Source organism: Oncorhynchus tshawytscha, linkage group LG01 (genome assembly GCF_018296145.1).
Source record: "Oncorhynchus tshawytscha isolate Ot180627B linkage group LG01, Otsh_v2.0, whole genome shotgun sequence".
Lineage (NCBI taxonomy): Eukaryota > Metazoa > Chordata > Actinopteri > Salmoniformes > Salmonidae > Oncorhynchus > Oncorhynchus tshawytscha.
Window position 1 is genome coordinate 46,356,982 of NC_056429.1, and position 25,958 is coordinate 46,382,939.

The 25,958-nt window shown below is 42.3% G+C and overlaps 1 protein-coding gene across 3 annotated transcripts; it reads left to right on the forward strand.

Moving 5' to 3' along the window:
- Positions 1–1,407: 1,407 nt before the first annotated feature.
- LOC112251805 (histone acetyltransferase KAT8) lies at positions 1,408–21,519 on the forward strand. 3 transcript variants are annotated; one of them, XM_024422747.2, is made up of 11 exons: positions 1,410–1,805; positions 7,675–7,749; positions 7,886–8,064; positions 8,229–8,282; positions 9,052–9,216; positions 9,424–9,513; positions 9,773–9,913; positions 11,972–12,065; positions 12,449–12,599; positions 17,889–18,043; positions 21,260–21,519. In XM_024422747.2, exons 1-11 carry the CDS (start codon positions 1,475–1,477, stop codon positions 21,322–21,324), a joined length of 1,500 nt encoding a protein of 499 aa, XP_024278515.1. In that variant the 5' UTR covers positions 1,410–1,474; the 3' UTR covers positions 21,325–21,519. The 3 variants fall into 3 exon arrangements, with proteins under 3 accessions (XP_042177992.1, XP_042177991.1, XP_024278515.1); XM_042322058.1 differs by lacking the exons at positions 17,889–18,043; positions 21,260–21,519 and adding an exon at positions 16,994–17,032 and having other exon boundaries at positions 1,408–1,805; XM_042322057.1 differs by lacking the exons at positions 17,889–18,043; positions 21,260–21,519 and adding an exon at positions 13,551–13,610 and having other exon boundaries at positions 1,408–1,805.
- The last annotated feature ends 4,439 nt before the right edge of the window (positions 21,520–25,958 follow it).

Below are 25,958 nucleotides of genomic sequence, written 5' to 3' on the forward strand. Positions count from 1 at the left end.
AGTGAAGGCTGGTGGGAGGAGCTATAGGAGGATGGGTTCATTTTAATGGCTGGAACACATCAAACACATGGTAACAACGTGTTTGACTCCGTTCCATTGATTCCATTCCAGCCATTACAATGACCCCGTCCTCCTATAGCGCCCCCCACCAGCCTCCTCTGATAACAAGGTATTCTGCTGTAACTCCTATTACTAAGTCAAGAATCATAACTCTGTCATAGTATTGTCATCATCAATGTCGAACTGTTGTGACGTAGAGTTGAACATCTAGGATTTTACCCACGCACCGCTACTGCACACACACTCACTCTCTCCTAGTACAGTATCTCACCTCCATGGGGTATCTGACTGAATCCACTGTGTGTTCAGACCCTTGGTGGCACAGTGAGTCGCCTCCCCAGTGGAAATGTATCATGATGGCCGTGTAACCATGAGAGAGCCCCCCTCCTCTGACCTCCATCAGGCCCTCCTCTAACACAGAGCTCACTGGGAGGATGAACATAAGTTGTGGTATTACCGCAGTATAAGTTAATATGGTGTTGTGTATTCACTAACAACTGTTAACGAGAAAATGATACCTATGTCCTTGAGCTACTGAGATTAATTTAAAGAAGACCAGGTAACACATGTCCTACAGCCACACTATAAGGACAGGACCAAGGAGATTCACCACAAGATTACGTGTGTCCATTGTTGGTGAGGAACTTGATGCTGTGTGGATTAGTGATGTCACTGAAGGTGGTCTTTTTTCCCCCACATGTAAATAGCACTTTTCAGTAGTGCTCAAAGAATTCCATTCCATGAGCGCAGCATTTATTTTTCAACTGGAATCAATTAGCCCAATCAGTCCTCTATGACAACAAAAGCATAAATTACAAGGAGGGGTGGCTAATAAGTCCTTAGTTTTGGGGTCATGCTCAGGTAAAACAATATGGCAAATCAATACTTCCATATTTCCAAGTCCTATTCTTAAAGATCAAGGGGTATAACTTTTAATGAAATGACTGGAATTCTGATAGACTTTATTTTTAAAGGTAAAGATATAATTTAATCGTATTATATGCAGTAGAAAGCGATGGGTTGGAAGAAGCCTACATAACCAACTCAAAGTAAAATTTAACATCCATAAATGGCCAGCTGTGTAAACTTTAACATTGATTTATCCTGCAATAGATGTCCTTCAATTGGTAACATACATGTTTGTCTTCTAATGCCTCTTATGGGGAAAGTAAGAGGCATTAGTAACGGAATGTAATCTGATTACGTTACTGAGTTACGTTACTGATTACAATTTCGGACAGGTAAGTAGTAACTGTAACGGATAACAAAAGTAACCTACCCAACCCAGGGGGTATATAATCTGATCCTAGATCTGTTAGAAGAACAACTTGTTTCGAAGAGTCGAGAACGCCGCCCTCTGCACTGCGCAAACTCACATCGTCCGGGGGCAGGCAGTGTTTTGAAATAACACAAGATGTCTGCCGGAACAGCGCTAACGACGAACGAGCGTCATATTCGAGACAATAACTACAACAACAATCTTCCAGAGGACCGAATGGACGTTGAACTTGACACAGGACACAACGTAACGGACCGGGAAGACTTGGACACTGGAATACAAGCCACTTGTTCATCTAACGGCAGTGGCGGGGAGGAGGATGAGTCGGAGTCCATTGATCGGGAAAGAGAAGCCGGGGGCTCGATTCCTCAGCGCAACGGGGAAGGAGTGTTGTTGGGCAGGGAGCAAGAGGTGTCAGTCGAAATCGGAGAGACGTATTTATGTCAGCGAGCCGACAAGACATGGCGTAAGTATTTGTTTATGCCTATATCTTCAGACTGATAGTAGGCTGGACACGTGACATTTATAACAACGCTTTTTTTCAAAACTAAGACTCGTTCATTGCATCCGCCGTGGAGCCCAGTTTTTTTAAATATTAACATCTGTCCAAACTGCTTGGCGTAGTGTTGAATTAATCGCGGAAAAAACATTTTAGAGCATTTTTCACCCTACCAGCTCCTATTAGTTCTATTAAGCACAGTGGCACCAATTCGCTTCCGAACGTTCTATTCCCAGCCTTATTATTCTAGGTCACAATTCCTGCCAGGCTATTGTTGGCAATGAGACCTGCCCATATTACATTCGTAGGCTTACCTGAGTAATGTATTATAATTAACAAGGTTGGGGCTACTTGGTGAGCAAACTCGCTGTTCGCCTGGGCACACGTTGTTGTGACACGCAGAGCTAACTATGGCTGGCACATAGCCATTAAACGTTAATGAACCCATACTGTTTTACCTTAAACTCTAACCCTAGGTATAACCTATTTTAGCTCTTAAGCCTATACCTATACCTTGGGTAGGGTAGCCTAGAATAGTTTTAAAACTATTTGTGTTATAATATTGTTAGTAAATACCATTATAGTACTAAATAGCATTTTGATTGTTCTTAAGAAAAAAATCAAAACCTATGCAAGTATTTAGCTGTTTTTTTTGGTTCTTTTTTGATATTTATTATTATAACACTTGATAAACAAGCCACATAGTACTTCCGGCGCCGACAGAGATGGCCGCCTCGCTTCGCGTTCCTAGGAAACTATGCAGTTTTTTGTTTTTTTACGTGTTATTTCTTACATTAGTACCCCAGGTCATCTTAGGTTTCTTTACATACAGCCGAGAAGAACTACTGAATATAAGATCAGCGTCAACTCACCATCAGTACGACCAAGAATATGTTTTTCGCGATGCGGATCCTGTGTTCTGCCTTACAACCAGTGTAACCAAGTGGATCACATGCAGCGACCAAAAAAAAAAAAACGACTCAGAAAAAGAGGGAAACGAAGCGGTCTTCTGGTCAGACTCCGGAGACGGGCACATCGTGCACCACTCCCTAGCATTCTTCTTGCCAATGTCCAGTCTCTTGACAACAAGGTTGATGAAATCCGAGCAAGGGTAGCATTCCAGAGGGACATCAGAGACTGTAACGTACTTTGCTTCACGGAAACATGGCTAACTGGAGAGACGCAATCCGAAGCGGTGCAGCCAGCGGGTTTCTCCACGCATCGCGCCGACAGAAACAAACATCTTTCTGGTAAGAAGACGGGGGGGCGTATGTCTTATGGCTAACGAGACATGGTGTGATGAAAGAAACATACAGGAACTCAAATCCTTCTGTTCACCTGATTTAGAATTCCTCACAATCAAATGTAGACCGCATTATCTACCAAGAGAATTCTCTTCGATTATAATCACAGCCGTATATATCCCCCCAAGCAGACACATCGATGGCTCTGAACGAACTTTATTTAACTCTCTGCAAACTGGAAATGATTTATCCGGAGGCTGCATTCATTGTAGCTGGGGATTTTAACAAGGCTAATCTGAAAACAAGACTCCCTAAATTTTATCAGCATATCGATTGCGCAACCAGGGGTGGAAAGACCCTGGATCATTGTTACTCTAACTTCCGCGACGCATATAAGGCCCTGCCCCGCCCCCCTTTCGGAAAAGCTGACCACGACCCCATTTTGTTGATCCCTGCCTACAGACAGAAACTAAAACAAGAAGCTCCCACGCTGAGGTCTGTCCAACGCTGGTCCGACCAAGCTGACTCCACACTCCAAGACTGCTTCCATCACGTGGACTGGGAGATGTTTCGTATTGCGTCAGACAACAACATTGACGAATACGCTGATACGGTGTGCGAGTTCATTAGAACGTGCGTTGAAGATGTCGTTCCCATAGCAACGATTAAAACATTCCCTAACCAGAAACCGTGGATTGATGGCAGCATTCGTGTGAAACTGAAGGCACGAACCACTGCTTTTAATCAGGGCAAGGTGTCTGGTAACATGACTGAATACAAACAGTGCAGCTATTCCCTCCGCAAGGCTATCAAACAAGCTAAGCGCCAGTACAGAGACAAAGTAGAATCTCAATTCAACGGCTCAGACACAAGAGGTATGTGGCAGGGTCTACAGTCAATCACGGACTACAGGAAGAAACCCAGCCCAGTCACGGACCAGGATGTCTTGCTCCCAGGCAGACTAAATAACTTTTTGCCCGCTTTGAGGACAATACAGTGCCACTGACACAGCCTGCAACGGAATCATGCGGTCTCTCCTTCACTGCAGCCGAAGTGAGTAAGACATTTAAACGTGTTAACCCTCGCAAGGCTGCAGGCCCAGACGGCATCCCCAGCCGCGCCCTCAGAGCATGCGCAGACCAGCTGGCCGGTGTGTTTACGGACATATTCAATCAATCCCTATACCAGTCTGCTGTTCCCACATGCTTCAAGAGGGCCACCATTGTTCCTGTTCCCAAGAAAGCTAAGGTAACTGAGCTAAACGACTACCGCCCGTAGCACTCACATCCGTCATCATGAAGTGCTTTGAGAGACTAGTCAAGGACCATATCACCTCCACCCTACCTGACACCCTTGACCCACTCCAATTTGCTTACCGCCCAAATAGGTCCACAGACGATGCAATCTCAACCACACTGCACACTGCCCTAACCCATCTGGACAAGAGGAATACCTATGTGAGAATGCTGTTCATCGACTACAGCTCGGCATTCAACACCATAGTACCCTCCAAGCTCGTCATCAAGCTCGAGACCCTGGGTCTCGACCCCGCCCTGTGCAACTGGGTACTGGACTTCCTGACGGGCCGCCCCCAGGTGGTGAGGGTAGGCAACAACATCTCCTCCCCGCTGATCCTCAACACTGGGGCCCCACAAGGGTGCGTTCTGAGCCCCTCCTGTACTCCCTGTTCACCCACGACTGCGTGGCCATGCACGCCTCCAACTCAATCATCAAGTTTGCGGACGACACAACAGTGGTAGGCTTGATTACCAACAACGACGAGACGGCCTACAGGGAGGAGGTGAGGGCCCTCGGAGTGTGGTGTCAGGAAAATAACCTCACACTCAACGTCAACAAAACTAAGGAGATGATTGTTGACTTCAGGAAACAGCAGAGGGAACACCCCCATCCACATCGATGGAACAGTAGTGGAGAGGGTAGCAAGTTTTAAGTTCCTCGGCATACACATCACAGACAAACTGAATTGGTCCACTCACACAGACAGCATCGTGAGGAAGGCGCAGCAGCGCCTCTTCAACCTCAGGAGGCTGAAGAAATTTGGCTTGTCACCAAAAGCACTCACAAACTTCTACAGATGCACAATCGAGAGCATCCTGGCGGGCTGTATCACCGCCTGGTATGGCAACTGCACCGCCCTCAACCGTAAGGCTCTCCAGAGGGTAGTGAGGTCTGCACAACGCATCACGGGGGCAAACTACCTGCCCTCCAGGACACCTACACCACCCGATGCTACAGGAAGGCCATAAAGATCATCAAGGACATCAACCACCCGAGCCACTGCCTGTTCACCCCGCTGTCATCCAGAAGGCGAGGTCAGTACAGGTGCATCAAAGCTGGGACCGAGAGACTGAAAAACAGCTTCTATCTCAAGGCCATCAGACTGTTAAACAGCCACCACTAACATTGAGTGGCTATTGCCAACACACTGTCAATGACACTGACTCTACTCCAGCCCCTTTAATCATGGGAATTGATGGGAAATGATGTAAATATATCACTAGCCACTTTAAACAATGCTACCTTATATAATGTTACTTACCCTACATTGTTCATCTCATATGCATACGTTGATACTGTACTCTATATCATCGACTGCATCCTTATGTAATACATGTATCACTAGCCACTTTAACTATGCCACTTGGTTTACATACTTATCTCATATGTATATACTGTACTCGATATCATCTACTGTATCTTGCCTATGCTGCTCTGTACCATCACTCATTCATATATCCTTATGTACATATTCTTTATCCCCTTACACTGTGTATGACAGTAGTTTTTTTTTGGAATTGTTAGTTAGATTACTTGCTCGTTATTACTGCATTGTCGGAACTAGAAGCACAAGCATTTCGCTACACTCGCATTAACATCTGCTAACCATGTGTATGTGACAAATAAAATTTGATTTGATTTGACATTTTATTTTTCAAATGTGGTTTGAACTGTGTGTGACCTAATATGTGAAAGTCCAACAATTGGATGGGATAGGTGGGGCAGGTTTGAGACTGATCTCAGGAATTAATAAGAAAAATACACTTTATTTCTGCTGCCTCCTCCTCACCAGTGACTTTATGTGAATTAATAACTTTTAATTGCTAAATATTTCTAATAGATGGCAGCATAAAACCACAAAGAATCAATTATAGGCTATTGCAGTAATAAGCTTGACATAAAATAGCATGCAACCAAAGACTATATGTCCCATGATTTTCTAAAATGGTCACTCATGACTCATTTACAGGTAACTATTTATCTCGTATTAGGCCTGTGTTGCTTTTGGGAGAGCAAAAAAATAGTGACTATAGCAGGTATTGAACCCCGGCCAAATAATCACTAGTCAGGTGCGCTAACCTCAACCCTAGTAGACATGCATAATAAATCATCTCTGTTAACGTATCATATTATGATAACACAGCCTCGAATAGAAAAGATGAGTGCTTCTTCCAGCCCGCCAACAAATTACATCATGCACCCTCCCGGTTAGCAAACTTACTTCCAACATCCTCTCGCTTGCGCGAGAAGGCAGAGTGCTCGCTGGCAGCACAAGTTTTTGGTGGAGCTTGTTGAGTTGGCTAGTTTTGCGAGAAGGCAGAGCGGGTCTATGATGGTTGACGAATTTGACAATGAATGTACTAGGAAAATACGTTTTTGTCGACCAGTTGTGATTGAATTAATGTTCAGGCTTATTGATAATTGTTATGGTAATGAAGTATAATTTCAAAACATGAACACATAAATAAGTAATAATAAACATGAATCATCATTATATTTCTTCACAGCAATCTGTTAAATGCCTTTTTAGCCCTTCCTCTTGCGTTAGCAGTGTGGAAAGGGACAGAACGTGCATGCGTGAGTTTTCCTGTTAACTTCTTAAGGTATAGGGGGCAGCATTTTCACTTTTGGATAAATAGTGTGCCCAATTTCAACTTCCTGCTACTCATGCCAGGAATATAGGATATGCATATTATTAGTAGATTTGGATAGAAAACACTCTGAAGTTTCTAAAACTGTTTGAATCATGTCTGTGAGTATAACAGAATTTATGTAGCAGGCAAAACCCAGAGGATTAACCGTTCAGAATTTTTTATTTTTTTGGTCTCTGTTCACTGAGTTCTCATTGGCAAATTATATTTCTTAGGAATCTGTTTTCAGTTCCTACCGCTTCCACTGGATGTCACCAGTCTTTGGAATTTGGTTGAGGTTATTCATTTTTTTATTGTTTACATTTTATCTACCAGCAACGTGGGCAGGTCTCATTGCCAACAATAGCAAAGCACAATAAGCGGGGAGTAGAACGTTCGGAAAGCGAGTTGGTGTCACGGTGCTCAATAGAACTAATAGGAGCTGGCACGGTGAAAAATACCCTAAAATAAGGCATCTTTTTTTGTGATTACTTCAAAACTGGGCTCTGCGGCAGATGCAATGTACTTGTTTTTATCAGAAGAAAAGCGTTGTTAAAAATGTAATGTGTCCTGCCCTACTATAGCTAGCTAGATGTGCTTTTTACAGAGATGGCTACAGTTAAATCAGTAAAACTCAACTTTATTTTTTTCTTCTTCTTTCAGATTCTGCTGAGGTTATCCAGTCCAGGCTGAACGAACAGGAGGGCAGAGAGGAGTTCTACGTACACTATGTTGGATGTGGGTGGGACACACACACAGCACTTCCATTCTCCTCTATCTTTTCATGCACCTCTCCTTCTACTTTCCTCCACCTCCCTTTATCATTTCTTCCTTCGCCGCCAACCCTCTCTTTAACTCTCCCCTGGGCCTGTAGTTAACAGACGTCTGGATGAGTGGGTGGGCAAGGCTCGCCTGGCACTGACCAAGACGGCGAAGGACGCAGTGACAAAAATCGCCGAGGGTGGTGGAGGGGGCGAGCTGGGGGAGCAGCCCGAGAGGAAGATCACCCGCAACCAGAAACGCAAACATGATGAGATCAACCACGTGCAGAAGGTAGGCTAGTGCCGGAGGTTCTAGACGACATACCCCAACAGTGGTGGATCAGATCCCCATTGTCATTTTCTAAACTGTTCTTCTGTCAGTCAGATTTGTTAGATTCCGATATTAAATGGGCTCCCTCTGTTCTGTTTTCTAATGGAACTCCTCTTTCCCGCCAGACATACGCAGAGATGGACCCCACCACAGCTGCCCTGGAGAAGGAGCATGAGGCGGTAAGCGTGTGTCGCTATACTGTTTTACACTTTTTGATATACAGCACCGGTCAAAAGTTTGGACACACATTCATTCCAGGGTTTTTCTTTATTTGTATTATTTTCTACATTATACAATAATAGTGAAGACATCAAATCTATGAAATGACACACATGGAATCATGTAGTAACCAAAAAAGAGTTTTAAACAAATGAAAATGTATTTGAGATTCTTCAAAGTAGCCACCCTATGCCTTGATGACCGCTTTGCTCCCTCTTGGCATTCTCTCAACCATCTTCATGAGGTAGTCACCTAGAATCCATTTCAATGAACAGTTGTGCCTTGTTAAGTTAATTTTGTGTAATTTCTTTCCTCCTTAATGCATTTGAGCCAATCAGTTGTGTTGTAACAAGGTAGGGATGGTATACAGAATCTAGCCCTATTTGGTAAAAGACCAAGTCCATATTATGTCAAGAACAGCTAAAATAAGCAAACAGAAACAAACAGTCCATCATTACCTTAAGACATGAAGGTCAGTCAATATGCCATCCCATCTGGTTTGTTTTTAGTGGGACATTTAGTGGGATCATTTGTTTTTCAACAGGATAATTGAAAATAATAGTGATGTCTTTACTATTATTCTACAATGTAGGAAATAGTACAAATAAAGAAAAACCCTTGAATAAGTAGGTGTGCCGTTTTGACTCGTACTGTATGTAGTTGTAAGACAATACAATTCCTAGAGAAGGGGGGTGAAAGTAAAAATGTGTCCTTGCCTCTCTCTTCCAGATCACTAAAGTGAAGTACGTGGACAAGATCCAGATTGGAAACTTTGAGATTGACGCCTGGTACTTCTCCCCATTCCCAGAGGACTACGGCAAGCAGCCCAAGCTGTGGATCTGCGAGTACTGCCTCAAGTACATGAAGTACGAGAAGACCTTCAGATACCACCTGGTCAGTGACTGTCAGCTTCAACATTTTAAAAGCACTGTTCGCTTCAGCATTGCTGTTGTCTTTCATTACCATCTACCATTGGGGACTAGCACTTCTATTTTACCAATATACAGTTGAAAAGCTTTGAACCATATACTTATGTTTCATCCTTCTCCACCTCTATTTCCTCTCTACCTTTCCTTTCCTCCTCACTATCTGTTCCTCCAGTCCCAATGTCAGTGGAGGCAGCCTCTTGGGAAAGAAATCTACAGGCGGAGCAACATCTCTGTGTACGAAGTGGACGGACGCGACCATAAGGTAAGAACACAGGAGGCAGGACCAAAACCACAGAGAATTACCTCAAACTGCCCTGAAAGCAATTTAAACAGGTCTTAGTTAAATGGGAACAAGTACAACATAGACCCTTCAACTTAAGTCTTGGCAGTACCCCTAATTTGCATATGTTTGTTCGAGCCCAGCACTAACATAACTGACTCCTCTTCATTGAGCATCTGCAAGGTGTATTAAAATGAACAAACCCACTGAAGGTAATACTGACCCTTGTCTCTTTCTGTAGATCTACTGCCAGAACCTGTGTCTACTGGCCAAGCTCTTCCTGGACCACAAGACGCTGTACTTTGATGTGGAGCCTTTTGTCTTTTACATTCTGACTGAAGTGAACAGGCAGGGAGCACACATAGTGGGATACTTCTCCAAAGTAAGTACTGGTCCCAGTACAGGGATGGGGATATCTGTGGCTGCTTGTCCAAAGTAAAAATGTATAAACTCAGCAAAAAAATAAACATCCTGTTTTCAGGACCCTGTCTTTCAAAGATAATTTGTAAAAATGCAAATAACTTCACAGATCTTTATTGTAAAGGGTTTAAACACTGTTTACCATGCTTGTTCAATGAACCATAAACAATTAATGAACATGCACCTGTGGAATCGTCGTTAAGACACTAACAGCTTACAGACATTAGACAATTAAGGTCACAGTTATGAAAACTTAGAACACTGAAGAGGCCTTTCTACTGACTCTGAAAAACACCAAAAGAAAGATGCTCAGGGTCCCTGCTCATCTGCGTGAATGTGCCTTAGGCATGCTGCAAGGAGGCATGAGGACTGCAGATGTGGCCAGGGCAATACATTGCAATGTCCGTACTGTGAGACACCTAAGACAGCGCTACAGGGAGACAGGACGGACAGCAGTGGCAGACCACGTGTAAAAACACCTGCACAGGATCGGTACATCCGAGCATCACACCTGCGGGACAGGTACAGGATGGCAACAACACCAGGAACGCACAATCCCTCCATCAGTGCTCAGACTGTCCGCAATAGGCTGAGAGATGCTGGACTGAGGGCTTGTAGGCCTGTTGTAAGGCAGGTCCTCACCAGACATCACCGGCAACAACGGGCACAAACCCACCGTCGCTGGACAAGACAGGACTGGCAAAAAGTGCTCTTCACTGACAAATTGCGGTTTTGTTGTCTCACGAGTGGTGATGGACTGATTTGCGTTTATCGTCAAAGGAATGAGCGTTACACCGGGGCCTGTACTCTGGAGCAGGATCGAGGTGGAGGGTCCGTCATGGTCTGGGGCAGTGTGTCACTGCATCAACGGACTGAGCTTGTTGTCATTGCAGGCCATCTCAATCAACACTGTGCGTTACAGGGAAGACATCCCCCTCCCTCGTGGTACCCTTCCAGGCTCATCCTGACATGACCCTCCAGCATGATAATGCCACCAGCCATACTGTGTGTGATTTCGTGCAAGACAGGAATATCAGTTATCTGCCATGGCCAGCGAAGAGCCCGGATCTCAATTCCATTGAGCACGTCTGGGACTTGTTGGATCGGAGGGTGAGGGCTAGGGCCATTCCCCACAAATGTCCGGGAACTTGCAGGTGCCTTGGTGGAAGAGTGGGGGTAACTGGCAAATCTGGTGCAGTCCATGAGATGGAGATACACTGTACTACTTAATGCAGCTGGTGGCCACACCAGATACTTACTGTTATTTTTTATTTTGACCCCTCTTTGTTCAGGGACAGATTATTCCATTTCTGTTAGTCACATGTCTGTGGAACTTGTTCAGTTTATGTCTCAGTTGTTGAATCTTGTTATGTTCATACAAATATTTACACATGTTAAGTTTGCTGAAAATGAACACAGTTTATTTACAGTGAGAGGACGTTTCTTTTTTTGCTGAGTTTATCTGTACTGTAGCTGTAAAAACATTTTTTGGAAACAGATTTCATAAATGGTTGTAATTCAAATCAAATGTTATTTGTCACATGCACTGAATACAACCGGTGTAGACCTTACAGTGAAATGCTTACTTACAAGCCCTTAAAACAATGCAGTTTTAAGAAAAACATGCATGTAAAGAAAATATTTATTAAATAAACTGAAGTAAACAAAAACATTTTTTAAACATTTGAAAATAACAATTTAAAAAGCAACAATAAAATAACAGTAACGAAACTATATCCAGGGGTTACCGGTACAGAGTCAATGTGCTGGGGCACAGTTTAGTCGAGGTAATTGAGGTAATGTGTACGTGTAATTCAAATAGTCCAGGTAGGCATTTGGTTATCTGTTCAGAAGTCTTATGGCTTGAGGGTAGAAGCTGTTATGAATCCTTTTGGACCTAAAGATGTCTCATGTCTTGAGGAAAGTCCCAAATCCGAAGGAAATTGTTCATTGTTTGATATGAACGGATGACTGGTATAGTGTAGGCCTATAAAAGCTGAACTTGTTGTGTGTTCCACAGGAGAAAGAGTCTCCAGATGGGAATAACGTGGCGTGTATCCTCACCCTCCCACCCTACCAGCGCAGAGGATACGGAAAGTTCCTCATAGCCTTCAGTGAGTGGGATACACACACATACACACACACTAGAGCTGGGCAATATGGACATAATATTATGCTAAATTGACAGTTATCAGGTTAACAATAAATTGTGTGTTAAGTTAATACAATTATTAAGCACCATTTATTTTATTATACCCCTTAAACTACGACTTTGAATGTTAACAATTTTCCCGTTAGCAATAGCTCATATTAGCCGGCTTAGGCCTATTCCATTTCAAACTTCACATTTCTAGTAAAGGCTACTTATCATTATTGTCAATATCAGTAAAATGTTGTTTATAAATGGCCGGTTTGGTTGGTGACGATAATTTTTGGTTTATCGTCCCAGCTCTAACACACACTATCACACGTGCTCTCTCTCTTTCTCTCCCCCCAGGCTATGAGCTGTCTAAATTGGAGAGTACGGTGGGTTCTCCGGAGAAGCCCCTGTCAGACCTGGGCAAGCTGAGCTACAGGAGCTACTGGTCCTGGGTGCTGCTGGAGATCCTCAGGGACTTCAGGGGCACGCTCTCCATCAAGGACCTCAGGTACACACAAACAAGCAACTATTTTCACCTCACCATAAATACATTTTCATGTACAGTACCAGTCAAAAGTTTGGACACACCTACTCATTCAAGGGTTTTTTTGTTTTTACTACTTTCTAAATTGTAGAATAGCAGTGAAGACATCAACTATGAAATAACACATATGGAATCATGTGCCTTGTTAAGTTATTTTGTGGAATTCTTTTCATTCTTAATGCGTTTGAGCCAATCACTTGTGTTGTGACAAGATAGAGATGGTATACTAAAATAAGCAAAGAGAAATGACAGTCCATCATTACTTTAAGACATGAAGGTCAGTCAATTCGGAAAATGTCAAGAACTTTGAAAGTTTCTTCAAGTGCAGTCTCAAAAGCCATCAAGCTCTTTGATGAAATTGGCTCTCACGATGACTGCCACAGGAAAGGAAGATCCAGAGTTACCTCTGCTGCAGAGGATAACTTCATGAGAGTTATCAGCCTCATAAATTGCAGCCCAAATAAATGCTTCACAGAGATCAAGTAAGAGACACATCTCAACATCAACTGTTCAAAGGAGACTGTGTGAATCAGGCCTTCATGGTCAAATTTTTGCAAAGAAACCACTACTAAAGGAGACCAATAGAAAGAAGAGACTTGCTTGGGCCAATAAACACGAGCAATGGACATATGACCGGTAGAAATCTATCCTTTGGTCTGATGAGTCCAAATTTGAGATTTTTGGTTCCAACCACCGTGTCTTTGTGAGACGCAGAGTAGGTGAACCGATGATCTCAGCATGTGGTTCCCACCGTGAAGCTTGGAGGATGTGTGGGGGTGCTTTGCTGGTGACACTGTCAGTGATTTATTTTGAATTTAAGGCACACTGAACCAGCATGGCTACAACAGCATTCTGCAGTGATACGCCATCCCATCTGGTTTGCACTTAGTTCCGCTATCATTTGTTTTTCAACAGGACATTGACCGAAATCACACCTCCAGGCTGGGTAAGGGCTATTTGACCAATGGAGTGCTGGCATCAGATGACCTGGCCTCCACAATCACTCAACCTCAACTCAATTGAGATGGTTTGGGATGAGTAGGACCACATAGTGAAGGAAAAGCAGCCAACAAGTGCTCAGCATACAGTGGTTGCTCCACTAAAAGTTTTGCGATTATGCTGTGGTACTTAGAGGTCGTTTGTGGTTTAGTATGGTACCCTACATCATCAATTCATCATCAATGCTCCAGACCAGCGCAAGGGGGAGTTAGAGCACTGTGTCTCTGACAGTGAATGGGTGACATAAACCTAAATAGAAACTGTTAATTGTGCTCAACTTCACACTAAGGTTTTTATTTTGTTAGGATTATTTTGCTCTTACTGTAGTAGTGTAGCCCACTCCTGACCGGTCACGTTGTACAGCGTCTGAGTGGCGCAACGGACTAAGACACTGCATAGTAGGTCAAGCTGTGTTGCTACAGATGTTGGTTCAATGCCCGTGCCGGCCTCGACTGGGAGAACCTAGAGTCATTTCACAGGTTTTGGTTTCTCTCCCTTTAAAAACAGAAATAAATTATTATAAATAACAAACTGGCTTTATTTCCAAATTAGTAACATTGTCTCATCCCATGTTCAAGAATGGCCTTTTTCTCACTCATTTTACAGTATTTGAAAACTAAATCATCTCCGAAATATATATTTTATAATTCTTTTAAAGCCCCTTGGATATTCTCACAGATATATTATTAACCCTGTTATTAGTAGGACAATATATATTGGTCATAGCTCCTGAGTGGTGCACAAATGGGATTGCCCTGCAGTTCTCCAGCTGTATTTCAGTTCTCCACTGAAAGCGTTCAAGGCACGAGGGCAGGGGGCACGGGATGGGCCGCAGAGCCACGCACACAGACCTAGCCCATGGGGAAAGGAGGAGGAGAGAGGGGGGTGGACCCCCACTCCGCCACACTGGGTAGCACAGAGGAACACTAAGGGGCATTGCACTAATAATGGTGTTGATGGGAAACGTTCCCGCTGTTCTTAGTGCCAGTCTGCACGTTCAAACGAAAACAATGTAACTAATAATGACATCTTTATGCTTTCGTTAATAAAATAAAAATACTCTTTCAAAATGCCAATGTTTATTTAGTTATGGATCCATAACGAATTACTATGGGAATAAATATCACTGAATTACAGAAATATTGGAACAAAGATGTCTAATGAAGGTAAACAAATTGTTGCTTACTGGAAAATACTCTTTCAAACACACACGGTCACGGTGTACTGCGCCATTATGGTTATTAGCAGGTAGCTGGACAATAGACTTGCCTAGAAGGTGGGTAGGGGGAGAAATCTATCATCAAATGTATTTCTTAGTTAGGTTGGCTGTATCACAACCTGCTGTGATTGGCTGCAATTTCAGTTTAATCCACCAGAAAAGACCAAACAAATAATACAGCAAAAAGTATTATTATGTATCACATCTGACTGTGATTGGGAGTCCCACAGGGCGGAGCACAACTGGCCCAGCGTTTCTCTCCCTCTAAAAACAGAAATACATGTTTTGGCCTTTATAAATATTATTTTGGCCTTTATTCAGATTACAATCACTCACTTTTGTTTTTTGAAAATGAAATAACCTCCAAAATATCGTTATATCCTATCAAGTTGATGGCACAGTCATATAGCCGGGCACCTACATATAGCTGAGTGACTCACTCATCCATGGCTTTGGATCAAAATAAATAAGTACCAACATTCTTTCTGATAGTCTTTAATAAAGAAATGTTTGGTTATCCTGACCTGGACACCACGTACAGTATTATAATAGCCCATTATGTGCTATTATCAGGACAACATACCTTCACCAACACCTCTCTGATGCAGGTTCGATACCCGTGCCGGCCGTCACTGGGAGACCAATGCGGCGGCTTTTGGTTTTAATTTAGAATCCTCTATATGTAATTATTGGTGGAGAGTCTGGTCATATTTTTCAATTTACTGACATGAGTCTCACTAGTGTTGAGTAATGTGCTGTTTAAAGTGGTGTAGGTCTTATTTATTTAAAGAGCATATTGAAGCTAGAAGCAATAGGATTAGAACCAATAGGATTTGAAGCAAAAGCCTCCAACAATTTTTTCACTGTTTCGCGCTGCTCTGAGACAAGCATGGGGACTGGTCTTGATAAATGAATTAGATTGTTTTCTCCGTTTGGGTATTGGTTAGACTACAATTATACAATTATGGTGTAGAAATGTTATGTTCTTAGTGTAACCTTTATTTAACTAGGCAAGTCAGTTAAGAACAAATTCTTATTTACAAGAACAGCCTACTCCTTCCTCCCCGTCTGGGAATTGAATCCCAGTCTTCCACGTGCCTGCATGACACGGAAGCCAAATAGCCAAGTACTGTAGTCTACTCCCGACCGTCACGTTGTACATCGCCATATTTTCCGTTCCATCCAAATGGAAACCCAGGGCAATTTTTATTTTGACTTTTTTCTTGGAATAAAAACACCATGTACATCGCCATATTTTCCGTTCCATCCAAATGGAAACCCAGAGGGTTTTTCTTGGAATAAAAACACCATAATATTAAGCAACATTTCTTAAAATCAGTCCTGTTATTTAAGTGCCAACCACTGGTACCATTAATGCTAGTTTGACGTTAGATGCTGCTAATGCTATGTTCTTATAAAAAAAGGTTTGAAATTCTCTAGTGCAGCCACTACTGAAGGCAATCAAATGCTTGTCAAAGATGCCCTCTGGTGGACAAGCTAGCATTAACGGTACCCGTGGTTGGCACTTAACCTCTTGAACCTCTGGGGGCAGTATTTCATTTTTGGATGAAAAACGTTCCCGTTTTAAACAAGATATTTTGTCACGAAAAGATGCTTGACTATGCATATAATTGACAGCTTTGGAAAGAATACACTCAAAACTGCAAAGATATTGTCTGTGAGTGCCACAGAACTAATGCTACAGGCGAAACCAAGATGAAATTTCATACAGGAAGTGAGACAGATTTTGAATGCGCTGTGTTCCAATGTCTCCTTATATGGCTGTGAATGCGCAAGGAATGAGCCTACACTTTCTGTCGTTTCCCCAAGGTGTTTGCAGCATTGTGACGTATTTGTAGGCATATCATTGGAAAATTGACCATAAGAGACTACATTTACCAGGTGTCCGCTCGGTGTCCTCCGTCGAAACTATTGCGTAATCTCCAGGTGCGTGCATTTTTCCATTTTGAACAGAGGAGAAACCAAACTGCCAGGAATTACTTATCATCGAATAGATATGTGAAAAACACATTGAGGATTGATTCTAAACAACGTTTGCCATGTTTCTGTCGATATTATGGAGTTAATTTGGAAAAAGGTTCGCCGTTGTAATGACTGAATTTTCTGGTTTTTTTCTTAGCCAAACGTGATGAACAAAACGGAGCGATTTCTCCTACACAAATAATCTTTTTGGAAAAACTGAACATTTGCTATCTAACTGTGAGAGTCCTCATTGAAAACAACCGAAGTTCTTCAAAGGTAAATTATTTTATTTGAATGCTTTTCTTGTTTTTGTGAAAATGTTGCCTGCTGAATGCTAGGCTTAATGCTATGCTAGCTATCAATACTCTTACACAAATGCTTGTGTAGCTATGGTTGAAAAGCATTTTTTGAATATCTGAGACGACAGTGTTGTTAACAAAAGGCTAAGCTTGTGAGCCAATATATTTATTTCATTTCATTTGCGATTTTCATGAATAGTTAACGTTGCGTTATGGTAATGAGCTTGAGGCTATAATTACGCTCCCGGATACGGGATTGCTCGTCGCAACAGGTTAAATAACATGCTGTGCTGCAGTACGCTGCAACTTTTAAAGGACAAACAACTCTGTGGGAATTCCTTCAAGACTGTTGGAAAAGTATTCCAGGAGACTACCTCATGAAGCTGGTTGAGAGAATGCCACAGTGTGCAAAGCCGTCAAGGAAAAGGGTGGCTCAAGTATAAAATATATTTCGATTTCTTTAACACTCTTTTTTTTGGTTACTACCTGATTTCATGTGTTATTTCATTAGTTTTGATGTCTTCACTATTATTCTGCAATGTAGAAAAATAATGTTTTTAAAAAAACTTCAATGAGTAGGTGTCCAAACTTTTGACTGGTACTGTATGTGAAAATCCATCTACTTGCACATCCACAACATAGGTACACCTGCATTCACTTGTACATATGTCAGGTACTCCTACATCATAACTGTACACATATGACCTCACACACACTCAGCCCCAGATTCTCATTGCTCTCCCCCCTCCACAGTCAGATGACCAGTATTACCCAGGGTGACATCATCAGTACGCTGCAGTCCCTCAACATGGTGAAATACTGGAAAGGCCAGCACGTCATCTGTGTCACGCCCAAACTGGTTGAGGAACACCTCAAGAGTGCCCAGTACAAGAAGCCGCCAATCACAGGTAGACATGTTTCCTTTTGACGTCTCATAGGCTCCATCCCAAATGACACCTACACTACTGTTCAAAAGTTTGCAGTCACTTAGAAATGTCCTTGTTTCTGAAAGAAAAGCAAAAAAATGTGTCCATTAAAATAACATCACATTTATCAGAAATACAGTGTAGACATTGTTAATGTTGTAAATGACTATTGTAGCTGGAAACGCTTGATTTTTAATGGAATATATAAATAGGCGTACAGAGGCTCATTATCAGCAACCATCACTCCTGTGTTCCAATGGCACGTTGTGTTAGCTAATCCAAGTTTATCATTTTAAAAGGCTAATTGATCATTAGAAAACCCTTTTGCAATTATGTTAGCACAGCTGAAAACTGTTGTGCTGATTAAAGAAGTAATAAACTGTCCTTCTTTAGACTAGTTGAGTATCTGGAGCATCAGCATTTGTGGGTTCGATTACAGGCTCAAAATGGCCAGAAACGAAGAACTTTCTTCTGAAACTCATCAGTCTCTTCATGTTCTGAGAAATGAAGGCTATTCCATGGGAGAAATTGCCATGAAACTGAAGATCTCATACCATGCTGTGTACTACTCCCTTCACAGAACAGGGCAAACTGGCACTAACTAGAATAGAAAGAGTGGGAGGCCCCGGTGCACAACTGAGCAAGAGGACAAGTACATTAGACTGTCTAGTTTGTGAAACAGATGCCTTCCAAGTCCTCAACTGGAAGCTTCATTAAATAGTACCCACAAAACACCAGTCTCAATGTCAACAGTGAAGAGGCGACTCTGGGATTCTGGTCTTCTAGGTAGAGTTGCAAAGAAAAATCCATATCCCATACTGGCCAATAAAAATAAAAGATTAAGATGGGCAAAAGAACACACTCCTGTTTCTCACTGTTCTCTTTGACTTGGCACAGTGCGGAGCTAATTGACAGATGTCGGTTCAATTATTTGAATTCCATTTAGTTGGGTTTTTGTATGTGTGCTGAATGCGCAGTTTGTCTAGATATATCAGATCAAACCTGAACTGTGTGATGTAGTAGGGGGTTATAGTTTTCAACAGGCCAATATTCTACATAGTTGAGCTCAGAAAATGTGGTAATTAATTACAATGACCATGATCCATTGCGTGCCTACTTGTCCGGTCTATGTGGGGCAGACACTGAGAGGGAGAGAAGAGAGACTGTATTTTCCACTTCATATTAGCTAAACTACTTTTCATTTAGTTTCAAGTCGCTAGTCCATCGAGCCTTCTCCCGCTAGAATGAACAATATGCATATTCTAGTGATCTGTTGATAGGATAGGTGCCTGACCAGGAACAAATCGAGCAATGACAGGGAAACGCGGAAGAGGGGAAGTGAGAGTTCACTCTCCAAAATATGATCAATGCGTTTCTATGGGCTTATTTTGGGGCTAAGCTTGTTACATGCCTTCCCGCCTTTGGGACAATGACTCCCATTGTTAGGGCGGAGACATGAGCATCTCGTCATTATTTACAGATCTGTCATTGCAGTCAAATTTCTTTACACAGAGAAGGGAGAAGGCGTGATGCTCGTGAATTTGATGATGGGTCAATCAACATCGTGGTGCATAGTAGGTTATTGACTTTGCATTGATTGACAATTGAAGAGGAAGTGTTGACTAGTCTTTAAAGAGTGTCGAACTGACTGAATAAAGTTGATCTCCTATATCCCTTGACCATAAATCATGCGACCATGGTTATACAATGCCTTCGGAAAGTATTCAGACCCCTTGACTTTTTCCACATTCTGTTAAGTTATAGCCTCGTTGTAAAGTGAATTAAATAAATAAAAATCCTTAGCAATCTACACACAATACCCCATAATGATAAAGCAAAAATAAATGTTTGCAAATGTATTCAAAATAAAAACTGATACCTTATTTACAAAAGTATTTGGACCCTTTGCTATAAATGGAAGAAGTTTGGAACCACCAAGACTCCTCCTAGAGCTGACCGCCTGGCCAAACTGAGCAGTCAGGGGAGAAGGGCCTTGGTCAGGCAGGTGACAAAGAACCCAATGGTCACTCTGACAGAGCTCCAAAGTTCCTTAATGGAGATGGTTGTCCTTCTGGAAGGTTCTATCTCTGCAGCACTCTGACAATCAGAACTTTATGGTAGAGTGGCCAGACGGAAGCCACTCCTCAGTAAAAGGAACGACATCCCGCTTGGGTTTTGCTAAAAATGCACCTAAAGACTCTGACCATGAGAAACAAGATTCTCTGGTCTGACGGAACCAAGATTGAACTCTGGCCTGAATGCCAAGCGTCACGCCTGGAGGAGCCTGGCACCATCCCTATGGTGAAGCATGGTTGTGGCAGCATTTTCAGCAGCAGGGACTGGGAGACTAGTAGGATCGAAGTAAAGATGAACGGAGAAAAGTACAGACAGATACTTGATGAAAACCTGCTCAGGACCTCAGAACCTCAGACTGGGGGTGAAAGTTCACCTTCCAACAGGATAACAACACTAAGCACACAGCCAAGACAACACAGGACTGGCTTTGGGGCAAGTCTCTGAATATTGAATGGCCCAGCCAGAGCCTGAACTTGAACCCGATCGAACATCTCTGGAGAAACCTGAAAATAGTTGTGCAGCGACACTCCCCATCCAACCTGACAGAGCTTGAGAGGATCTGCAGAGAAGAATGTAACGTAACAAAATGGGGAAAAAGTCAAGGGGTCTGAACATTTTCTGAATGCGCTGTACTTTGAAGAACAGCTAAAATAGTTTTTTTTGTTGTTTTTTTGTCAGACCACATAGGCAGCAGCTCTTTAGATATAGGTTGACTTGGAATCAAATGATAAAGTCGTAAAACAAATGTAATATACACAGCTGAAATATTTTATTGAAGTGAAGTAATGTGAATAAATGATGTGTTTGATAAGCAGTAATGGGCCATCACTACCATCATGGGACTTTTTATTAATTGTTTTATTCTGTTACAGCATTCTGTCCACCCACATAATGCATTTAAAGTTTTAAAAAAATAATGGTATTTTTTTGTTGTACTAGTACTGAAACCAAACCGACCTCAAAGCAGTAATCGCTCAGCACTAGTATACAGTTGTCTCTTGAGGATGTAATAGTGTTACTAATATGTGTGTGTATGAGGGGCTCGTCCATGTGCGTCACATGTATGTTTTCTTTTGTGTGTGTGAGTGAGAGACCCTCACCAGAATGTTTCTATCTCCTCAGTTGACACTGTGTGTCTGAAGTGGGCCCCACCCAAACATAAGCAAGCCAAGTTTTCCAAGAAGTGAGGGAAGGTGCTCGTGACATCATGCCAGACCACCCAACCAACCCACCCACGCATGGTATTTGTTCTCCAATTCCCTTCTTCCCTCCACTTGTTCTTTGTCCCCAGTTTAAACTATTTGTTGTGAAGAGGAACCAATATGTACATTACTAGTGTCTTTTTTTTCTGTTTTTTAAATAAACAAGAATAGTGATATTCACTTGGGTGGTCTTTTTTCTTTCCTTTAACTTTGTGATTTGTACTAATAATTTCTACTTGACTCAATAGCAGTGTTTCTCCTATATATATTTTTCCCTTGGTGGGGTGCAAAGGCACCTGAAGCAACTACTATGAAGACTGAGTGAATACTACTCTAATATGCTTTGAAAATACTGGTAATAACAATCAGCGATGCAATAAAAAAAAAGGTTAGTATTGTTATTGATTTCTTTTTTAAATGACAATGGTATTATGTGGCGCACAGTTGTTACTCAATTGTGTAAAGTGATATGACATGAAGTGAGAGAAGGCAGTTGGTATTAGATTTCACATGCGGCTTTAGGTATTTTCTCAACAAATTTCCATAAGGCTCTTGCCTTGACGACTTTGTCTATATTGTCATGGTGATAATAAGACGTTTTAAAGGAATTGAATGGGAAGGCAGGGGTGTACTCCTCCTGGAGTGTTGTGTTAGAGCAAAAGCCTGCAAACCTTCCAGAATACCGGTAGACTTACTTTGTCTGGCTACTCATCCACATCGCTCCGGCCAACTGACACTTCTTCTCCATGATGAGTCTGGATTTACCTCCTCGACGATTTCTACAATGCGAACACATTCTGATTCTGATTCCCATTCTGTCCCAGAAACCGATGGGTTTGGCCAAAGCCGGCCTACGCGATGATGTTTTTAACTTTGATACTCTTATTGGTTAGATTTGTTAGACGATCCAATAGCTGATGAATTTGTTTTGTTAAAATCAAATGTATTTATATAGCCCTTCGTACATCAGGTGATATCTCAAAGTGCTGTACAGAAACGCAGCCTAAAACCCCAAACAGCAAGCAATGCAGGTGTAGAAGCACGGTGGCTAGGAAAAACCCCTAGAAAGGCCAAAACCTAGCGAGGAACAAGGCTATGAGGGGTGGCCAGTCCTCATCAGGCTGTGCTGGGTGGAGATTATAACAGAACATGGCCAAGATGTTCAGCAATGACCAGCATGGTCAAATAATAATAATCACAGTAGTTGTCGAGGGTGCAGCAAGTCAGCACCTCAGGAGTAAATATCAGTTGGCTTTTCATAGCCGATCATTAAGAGTATCTCTACCACTCCTGCTGTCTCTACAGAGTTGAAAACAGCAGGTCTGGGACAGGTAGCCGCAGGCAGAACAGTTGAAACTTGAGCAGCAGCACGGCCAGGTGGACTGGGGACAGCAAGGAGTCCTGAGAGAGAGATTCAATTCACACAGGACACCGGAGAAGTACTCCAGATATAACAAACTGACCCTAGCCCCCCAACACACAAACTACTGCAGCATAAATACTGGAGGCTGAGACAGGAGGGGTCAGGAGACACTGTGGCCCCATCCGATGATACCCCCAGACAGGGCCAAACAGGAAGGATATAACCCCACCCACTTTGCCAAAGCACAGCCCCCACACCACTAGAGGGATATCTTCTACACCGCCCCTCCATTTCGAAGTCCGTTTCAGATTGACAATGTATGTAGCGATCTATAGGGCATCAGAATTAAAGTCCGGTTGAGTCGTCAGTTCAACACTTACTCGTCAGCTGAGCTGCACTGTTTCAGGACCGTACAATATTTGCACATTTTATTATGATGTTTTATTCTTCAAGCTCTGTCATGTTGGCTGTTGATCATTGCTAGACAGCTATTTTCAAGTCTTGCCATATATTCACGCTGATTTAAGTCGAACTGTAACTAGACCACTCGAACATTCAATGTCATCTTGGTTAGCATCTCCAGGGTATTTTTGGCTTCGTGTTTTAGGTTATTGTCTTGCTGAAAGGTGAATTTGTCTCCCAGTGTCTATTGGAAAGCAGACTACACTAGGTTTTCCTCTAGGATTTTGCCTGCGCTTAGCTCTTCCGTTTCTTTTTATCCCTAAAAAAACCTCTGTAGTCCTCGCTGATGACCAGCAAACCACATGATGCAACCGCCACCATCCTTGAAAATATGAAGAGTGGTACCAAGTGGTGTTGTGTTGGATTTGCCCCAAACAGCGCTTTGTATTCAGAACATGAAGTTAATTTCTTTGCCTCATTTTTTTGCAGCTTTACTTTAGTAAGCCGAATCCACTATTTCGAAGGGGTGTCTACATACTTTTGTGTGTGTGTGTATATATTATAGTGTAGTTATATTTGGTTTTAATTTGATCTTGACTGTACTAGTTAATGCGAAGAATTGATTGAAATCAAAATACCAAGAGTGTGCAAAGCTGTCATCAAGGCAAAGGGTGGCTATTTGAAGAACCTCAAATATAAAATATATTTTGATTTGTTTAACACTTTTTTTGGTTACATGATTTCATATGTGTTATTTCACAGTGTTGATGTCTTCACTATTATTCTACAATGTAGCAAATAGTAAAAATAAAGAAAAACCCTTGAATGAGTAGGTGTTCTAAAACCTTTTGAGACATGACAAAGTAACAGCGTTCTGGCTGGTTATAGGGGTTGTTTGTGAATCTGATAAAGACATTAGCCTTAGGTTCTCCCAATTATTTAGTTGTTAAATAATTACTTCAGTCTCCATGTTCATCTCACTGCCTTATCTATGTGACCTGAATTAAGTGTCATATTAGCGCTGTGCATGTTCACACTGACAAAACTGCCCATGCTCACTCACACCAAGTTAACGCAACCCATGGCTATAGGACAAATTCTATGTAAAGTGCACATTTGTGTTTGTGGTTGCTTGTGTGCAAATACAGTATCACCAAAGCAACTGTGATGAGCCGAATCCTAGCATTGACTACCTAGCTGTGCAACTGACTCCTAGTAACAGTTGTGTGGTTCTTTAAAAGCTAAACGTCATCCATCTTAACTTTTAAACATGCTACGTTGCTGAAATTTTACCAATAAGCAAGAGATTCAGATTAGAGTGGTTGTGACGATGTGAAACCAAATCCTTACAGGTCTCTGTTGTGTCTATTCAAACTGCCTTGTCTATCGCTCACTAATCAGACCTGGTAGCCTTGAACTTTTTATTTTTATTTCACCTTTATTTAACCAGGTAGGCTAGTTGAGAACAAGTTCTCATTTGCAACTGTGACCTGGCCAAGATAAAGCAAAGCAGTGTGACACAGACAACAACACAGAGTTACACATGGAGTAAAAAATAAAACAAGTCAATGACACAGTAGAAAAAAGAGTCTATACAGTGTGTGCAAAAGGCATGAGGAGATAAATAGGCCATAGAGCGAATAATTACAATTTAGCAGATTAACACAAGTGATAAATGAGCAGATGATGATGTGCACGTAGAGCTATGGTGTGCAAAAGAGCAGAAAAGTAAATAAAATAAAAACAGTATGGGGATGAGGTAGGTCGATTGGGTGGGCTATTTACAGATGGACTATGTACAGCTGCAGCGATCAGTTAGCTGCTCAGATAGTTGGTGAGGGAAATAAAAATCTCCAACTTCAGTGATTTTTGAAATTTGTTCCAGTCACTGGCAGCAGAGAACTGGAAGGAAAGGCGGCCAAATAAGGTGTTGGCTTTGGGGATGATCAGTGAGATATACCTGCTGGAACATGTGCTACGGGTGGGTGTTGTTATCGTGACCAGAGAACTGAGATAAGGCGGAGCTTTACCTAGCATAGACTTATAGATGACCTGGAGCCAGTGGGTCTGGCGACGAATATGTAGCGAGGGCCAGCTGACTAGAGCATACAGGTCGCAGTGGTGGGTGGTATAAGGTGATTTTGTAACAAAATGGATGTTACCATTTTGTTATTCTACTGCCAGTGTGTCCGATTGGACACACTGAACTCCATCTGCAAAGTACTTGGTCAACCAGGCGAGGCAGTCATTAGAAAAACCAAGGCTATTGAGTCTGCCGATAAGAATACGGTGATTGACCAAGAGTCGAAAGCCTTGGCCAGGTCGATGAAGACTGCTGCACAGTACTGTCTTTTATCGATTTAAAAAAAAAAATGTTATTGATTTGTTTTGTTTTTTTCACCTTTATTTAATCAGGTAGGCTAGTTGAGAACAAGTTCTCATTTACAACTGTGACCTGGCCAAGATAACGCATAGCAGTGTGAACAGACAACAACACAGAGTTACACATGGAGTAAACAATTAACAAGTCAATAACGGCGGTTATGATATCGTTTAGTACCTTGAGCGTGGCTGAGGTGCACCCGTGACCGACTCAGAAGCCGGATTGCACAGCGGAGAAGGTACGGTGGGATTCGAAATGGTCAGTGATCTGTGTATTGACTTGGCTTTCGAAGACTTTAGATAGGCAGGGCAGGATGGATATAGGTCTGTAACAGTTTGGGTCTAAAGGTGACACCCCCTTTGAAGAGGGGGATGACCACGGCAGCTTTCCAATCTTTAGGGGTCTCGACGATAGGAGAGGTTGAACAGGCTGGTAATAGGGGTTTGCAACAATTGCGGCGGATGGTTTTAG

Coding starts and splice junctions, on each gene's coding strand:
- LOC112251805 (XM_024422747.2), top strand. CDS start 1,475: ATGTCTGCCGGAACAGCGCTAACGACGAACGAGCGTCATATTCGAGAC. Junction 1,806..7,674: donor GCGAGCCGACAAGACATGGC/GTAAGTATTTGT, acceptor TTCTTCTTTCAG/ATTCTGCTGAGGTTATCCAG. Junction 18,044..21,259: donor CAAGAAGCCGCCAATCACAG/GTAGACATGTTT, acceptor CTATCTCCTCAG/TTGACACTGTGTGTCTGAAG.